The sequence below is a fragment of the Neltuma alba genome, unplaced genomic scaffold, assembly GCF_004799145.2.
Source record: "Neltuma alba isolate B1F8T4 unplaced genomic scaffold, ASM479914v2 tig00002564_pilon, whole genome shotgun sequence".
NCBI classification, from domain to species: Eukaryota; Viridiplantae; Streptophyta; class Magnoliopsida; order Fabales; family Fabaceae; genus Neltuma; species Neltuma alba.
The window spans coordinates 1,275-7,218 of NW_021632919.1; the positions used below are offsets into that span (position 1 = coordinate 1,275).

Consider the following 5,944-nt stretch of genomic DNA (forward strand, 5'->3'; position numbering starts at 1 on the left):
TTTCTACTATATGTGAAGCATGTAATTTTTACTATTATGTTTGTACCTCCATAAGGAGGAGTCTTTGAGAGTTTCGTAATATATAAATATATATAATGATATTATACTTGTGATGTGAATGAATTGTTTAATTTATATCTAAAGTATAATAGTTGTGCTTTATTAAAGCTGGATTAGAAAAGCAAGATTTTAAAAGTAAAATTTGTCAATATATAGATATTGCCATCAAATAGATTAAGAGCGAATCCTGGTCTTATTTTATAACATACAACCATCAGGAAAGTAAAGTTATAAGTTTAGTGTAAACCTTCAACCATAATTAATAAAATTCTCTCATCGGGGTCCTTAAAGTAAGATATTACATGTTTTCTATTTTAACGCATATGATTAACAAGAATATTTTAGAAAAGACAACATTCATTTATTACAAATAACTATCTTAACTAATTTTTTAATATTCATAAATTAGTTAACTAACTTTTATATTAAAGATCAGAGACAGTATAAAATAGTAGACAATATGAAATTAAATTAAATGGTAAACAAGCATTTTAAAATGGGTCCATGCATTTCATAATATTTGAAACTTGTTGAATGAAAAATTGTATATGTGATGCAAATGTTGGATATAATATCAGGATATGAATCTAATTTGTATAGTTATCATTTTTGGCATCTCATATATAGGCATGTCATATAGGCATGTCATATATTCTAAGTTTGTCCTACATATTTATAACTATTTCCATTTTCCTTTGTTTTTTTTTTCCTTTCTTCCATTTTGAGCTACTGCGCACTCCATCAAAGGTACAACTAAGTAGAGTTTCCTTCAAGAACATTAGAGGCACATCAACAACAAAGGAAGGAATAATTTAATTATGTAGTAGTAGGGTACCATGTGAAAGGGTAAAACTCAGAAATACTAATCTCAAATTCAATAGCACTCCAACAATTGCTACCTGTAAGAACATCAAGCCCCAGAATCTCTGGAAATACACCAACCTGTACCCTTAGCATGCAATTTACACACTCATTGAATAAAATATAATAATCTAAAGTTATATTGCCCGTTTTCATTTTGTTATTTTCTAGTTTAAAAATTGATGCCCAATTTAATTTTGTCAAATTAAATATAAGATTTTGGCAAATGTCAAACCCCAAATCTCTGGGAAATTACCAACCAGAAAAAGAATGAAAAAATTGAAGTATTGGAATGGATAGAGGGATCAATAAAAGAATAAAATACTCTCAACTCCATGATGTTTGTCTCTGTTACCACGACTTATTATGTATTTTAAAAACTTTCACAAACATACACACACACACATACACACACACTAAATCATTATAAATTTTTTAACTGATAATTTTAAAAAAAATCATTAGGCTAATCTATATATTAGATGAATAAAAAAATTCATAAATTTGACCCTCTAAAGTTCAAGGAATGCATTATTACAATTTTTCTGTTCAGTGGAACTTATTATATATGATAGCCCTGGATAATTTATAATGATATGAATTATTTTAATTATTGCCATATTCTTTCAATTAACTAACACTGAAAAGAAAAAGACAATCATTATTCATAAACCAGTACATATATTACACACGTATTTCATTCCTTACTCATAAATTACCCTTATTTATTCTATACGCAACATGAACCGTACATACCCGCCAGTCATATGCATTATTCATGGACCATATATATGTATATATGTATCTGAAGTGACTCTCTTTAGACTCCATACAAAGTTTAGTAGATGGAGACAATCTAGTTTATTTATAAAACTCAATGACTCCTAAAGCTGCGGAAGGAACACGAGCTGCAATTTTGTAGCTGGAAAAGCCACTAGCTTTACAAAGAGCTTCGAATTCTTTCTCAGTTCGTTCCTTTCCACCAGCTTGCAAGAACATGAGATTGTCAAGAACTGAAACATATTTATGCTCATCGCTTCCATTTGGTATTTCTGGCATTATCAGGTCAATAATAATAAGCTTGCCTTCGTTTTTGAGAGATCTATGGCAGTTTGTTAAAATCTGTATGCAGTTTTCATCTGCCCAGTTATGAGTTATAAACTGCAAGAGATTGAACATATAGCTTATTAGTTATTACCAAAGCCTAGGAATAATAATTGATTACTATGTGAAATTAATTATAGTGTTATTAAACTGACCTTCATCATTATAGCATCACCTTGTGGAACGCTTTTGAACATATCTCCTCCAACATGCTTTATTCCTTTAATATCGCAAAGAAGATTTTATGATAAGCTCAAATTAAAATATGCCGCATTATGCATGATTTTTGAAAGTTATATAATTTAGTTGATTAATTAGTAGCATCAAAGTTTTGACGGGAAAAAATTGAATCCAACTCAATATATACTAAATTCTATATGCAATTTCTTAAATTCTAAATTCCATAAGATCACACTTTAGTTTTAGGCTATATGTATACCTTTCATCTATTTTTTATTGTTTTCATTTCGAATTTCAAATATGAAATTCCCATCCTCTTTCTGTACTTTTATTTAAACTTTTCTATACTTTAATCATGCACTATTCTAATATTATTTGCAACACACAGGTAAAAAAAATCTAGTTAAACTTTAAAGAAAAGGTTAAAAAAAAAATTACATCTACAAGTTACCTGGATGGGATAGGCCATGTTGTACGACGGATGGTAAGTCAAAGTTAATGCCCTGAATTGAAGGATACTTGGAGACGATCATTCTAAGGCTTTGGCCATGGCACCACCACATCAACAAGTGTTGATATTCCCTCAAATCCTTTATATGTCTCAAGTACATCCTTCATCTGTATGATCGATAAATCAGCCATTGCCCCATGAAAAGTAGTTTTGAACGTTGGATCCATTTCCATATATTCGTAAATAGACATCTCATTAACTGTCTTGAAAAGGTCCTCTTCCTCATCAAGAATCACTTGCTTGAAGTTTTGCCTAGAATCATAAAAGTTAAAAATAGGTCTTTTGTATATGATCAAATAATAAATAAACAAAAGGTGGTGATTATGTACCAAAACATGCAATACTTACCAAATCTTTATGAAAGTGGGATGATTACATAATTTGAAGAGTCTAACGTAAGAAGTTTCATCTTCATTGGTGATTAAGTATTTACCACCAGGAGATAGACCATAAAGCCTCTCAATCTTACCATGTTGATCAAGTTTATTGGAAGAACAAGTCAAGAAAGAGTAATTAGAAAGCAAAAACAACATTCGGTCTAGCCGATGAGCCATGCCGGCATGTGGAGTCCCTAGCTTGGAAGCGATTTCGGAGGCAGACATGCCCTTAGGGCTTCCCTTACCAATAATCTCAAACAAGTTCAGCTCAATAGCAGCATTTAACACTGCAAGGTAAACATGATCAGTAGACAACATCATAGGATTAAAAGAACAAACAGAAGCATGTTCCTGATTCTCATTGTTGGCATCCATCTATAATTGCTAGATTCTTTTTGTTGTAGACTCTGTAGTAGCTATGGAGGATGATAGGGCAAACTTTTATATCTAAAAGTTCTCACTACGTGAACCAATAATGAAATTAACTATTTATAAATTTACTATAAAAATGTAGTTTAAATTTGACCATTGGCAGTTGAAATCTTTTGAGATATTAAATGTTAAGAAGAGAGGCATTTATAGGTCAAATTTATTTGAATGAAAAATAAACAATGGATGAACTTGACATTTGAAAAAATGTGTAACTTATATTTCTTCTATCAAGAGGATAACTGTTAGAAATATCCGCCTATATATATTTATTATATGTAACATATATTTTTTTATAAAAAGTCACTCTCTTGATAATTTATTAATTTTAATCACGTATAGCTTCTAATTATAAAAGAATTCACTGACCGGTAGGCACGTACATGACCTGAATGAGTGTGTAACTATTCATATACATACTCCCTTAGCTTTGGTGCTAGTTGGGATGGGATGTGGAATCAGTTAGGACTTACATCATACTTAAAATTTAATATATAAGAAAGTGGAGCAATTCTGGAATTATCAAAATAATTTCTGTCAGAATCAACCTTCTCAACCGGCAAAATTGTAATAACGGCAATGCATTGCTGAACTTGAAAGAGTCAAATGTACATATTTTATGATGGCATGCTACCTTCTTCCACTATTAATGTAAGAGTTAGATAAATAATTTATGAATATTAAAAAAGTTAGTTAAATTAGTTATTTATAATAAATAAGTGTTATCTTTTCTAAAATACCTATTAGTCATGCGCTTCGTACAAAAAAATTTTGACATGTGCAATCACCATGAAAATTACTTTTAAAAAAACGAATACATGTTGGACACAAAGTGGATAAGATCTTATATTTAGGATTAAATTAAATATTCAACTAGCTCTTACACTTAGAACAGACATAGTAAAATTTATGAAATATATCATCGTGAATGTGACATAAAATGATAATAATCTATTTCTCAAAATTAAATCTATTACTGTCCATTTAATATTCATAAAGTCATACTGTGACATCAATATAAAATATATTATTTGACATTATCTATTTCTTATCAATTGACTAATTGAGTTTTTAAAATTCATAATATATCCTTTTTAGCTATATGTTTTTTCATGTTAGTACTTAACCCCTATCGTTAGTCCTGAAATTTTTTTTCCAAATAAAAAAATAGAACTTCAGGCGAATGTAAAGATTGAGGTGAAATTCACGGTTTTAAGAAGGTTTTAATATATCCCATATAAACACTTACAAAAAGTTTTTTTTTACGTAAACTAAAAAAAAACTTCTCCCACGTATTTATTTCAAACTTTATAAATCACTTCTGAAAAGCTAATCTAAACACTTTGTTAAGTTTTGTGCGTGATAATATCAAATTACTAGTCTTGGATATCAAACAAAAGGTATATCTGGCTGAAGGGTGTGTTCGGCACAGCATTTGCAGGTAAACCGCACCTAACTCTCAAAAGGCACCTTAAAGGTTCAAGGCTTGTTTGGATTGGTAATGTCATGGAATGGCTTTTTTTTTAAACCAAAAAATGCGGGGAACCACTAGTTGTACCTTCCAACACGAAAGGCTTACAGCTGGAGTCTTTGACCGTATTAAAAAATTATATGATTAGAAAATAAATAATTTTTCTTGAATTATAGTTTTTCGCCTTTTGTATTGGGAAGTTGTGACCAAAAACCACAAAATAATTATAATACAATGCAATCCAAATTGACCCATTTTTTGCCGCATCGTGTGTGTGTGGGGTGTGAATTTGAGGATGTTTATCAAACTCAGAAGTCCCAGGTTAAACATAAGATTTTTGAAGTAATGTCTGTAATATAGAGTATTTAAATTTATGTATTAGATAGGTCCTAATGACACTGCCTTCCATTCTAATTGTAAGAGCTTATTTCCTATTTCATACATATTAAGAAAAAGGGATAAGCCAGTTAATTATTGTATTTACTTTGTTAACAATTTTTGATACATTTTCAAAAATGGCCCTCCTGATTTAACTTTTAATGATTGAGATTTGAATTGAATTATGAAACTTTAAAAAAATTACACAATAAATAGAGATAATTTAGGAAAAAATTAATTGATGGGATATATTTTAAAAAAAAATTAGAATCGTTTCCAATTAACTGGCAATCAAAATATGCAACAAAAAATATATATTAATAGTTTTCCGTCCTGATCATTCAGGTGTGTCATCCTAAAAGAACATTATTAAAATTTGAAGTTTTACGTTCTATTAATAAATTATCAAGAATGTGACATTTTCTAAATTTATATTACAGATAATACTCACACAATAATAGTTTGATATTTCTACGGTTCTACCAGATATCTGCTTCATGCCCAATAGAAGAATTATAAATTATGTAAAACTAATTTGAAGGTGGTATATTTTGTTTTAGTTTTGAATTAGAT

General features: G+C 29.5%; 2 protein-coding genes across 2 annotated transcripts; both read right to left on the reverse strand.

The window, feature by feature from the left end:
- Positions 1-1,556: 1,556 nt before the first annotated feature.
- On the reverse strand, positions 1,557-2,738 carry LOC114732614 (isoliquiritigenin 2'-O-methyltransferase-like). The gene is made up of 3 exons (XM_028919929.1): positions 2,657-2,738; positions 2,181-2,245; positions 1,557-2,082 (listed from the first exon to the last, which is right to left on the reverse strand). The coding sequence occupies exons 1-3, from the start codon at positions 2,736-2,738 to the stop codon at positions 1,783-1,785; spliced, it is 447 nt and encodes a 148-aa protein (XP_028775762.1). The 3' UTR covers positions 1,557-1,782.
- A 1-nt stretch (position 2,739) lies between these two features.
- LOC114732604 (isoliquiritigenin 2'-O-methyltransferase-like) lies at positions 2,740-3,496 on the reverse strand. The gene is made up of 2 exons (XM_028919917.1): positions 3,065-3,496; positions 2,740-2,968 (listed from the first exon to the last, which is right to left on the reverse strand). The coding sequence occupies exons 1-2, from the start codon at positions 3,466-3,468 to the stop codon at positions 2,740-2,742; spliced, it is 633 nt and encodes a 210-aa protein (XP_028775750.1). The 5' UTR covers positions 3,469-3,496.
- Positions 3,497-5,944: the final 2,448 nt, after the last annotated feature.

Bases quoted from the DNA above. Each gene is read 5' to 3' on its own strand.
- LOC114732614 (XM_028919929.1), bottom strand. From the start codon at position 2,738: ATGATCGTCTCCAAGTATCCTTCAATTCAGGGCATTAACTTTGACTTA. The intron at 2,246-2,656 runs GTAACTTGTAGA...GCGATATTAAAG, and splicing joins ACATGGCCTATCCCATCCAG to GAATAAAGCATGTTGGAGGA. The intron at 2,083-2,180 runs GTCAGTTTAATA...AATCTCTTGCAG, and splicing joins GTGATGCTATAATGATGAAG to TTTATAACTCATAACTGGGC.
- LOC114732604 (XM_028919917.1), bottom strand. From the start codon at position 3,468: ATGGATGCCAACAATGAGAATCAGGAACATGCTTCTGTTTGTTCTTTT. The intron at 2,969-3,064 runs GTAAGTATTGCA...TTATGATTCTAG, and splicing joins CCCACTTTCATAAAGATTTG to GCAAAACTTCAAGCAAGTGA.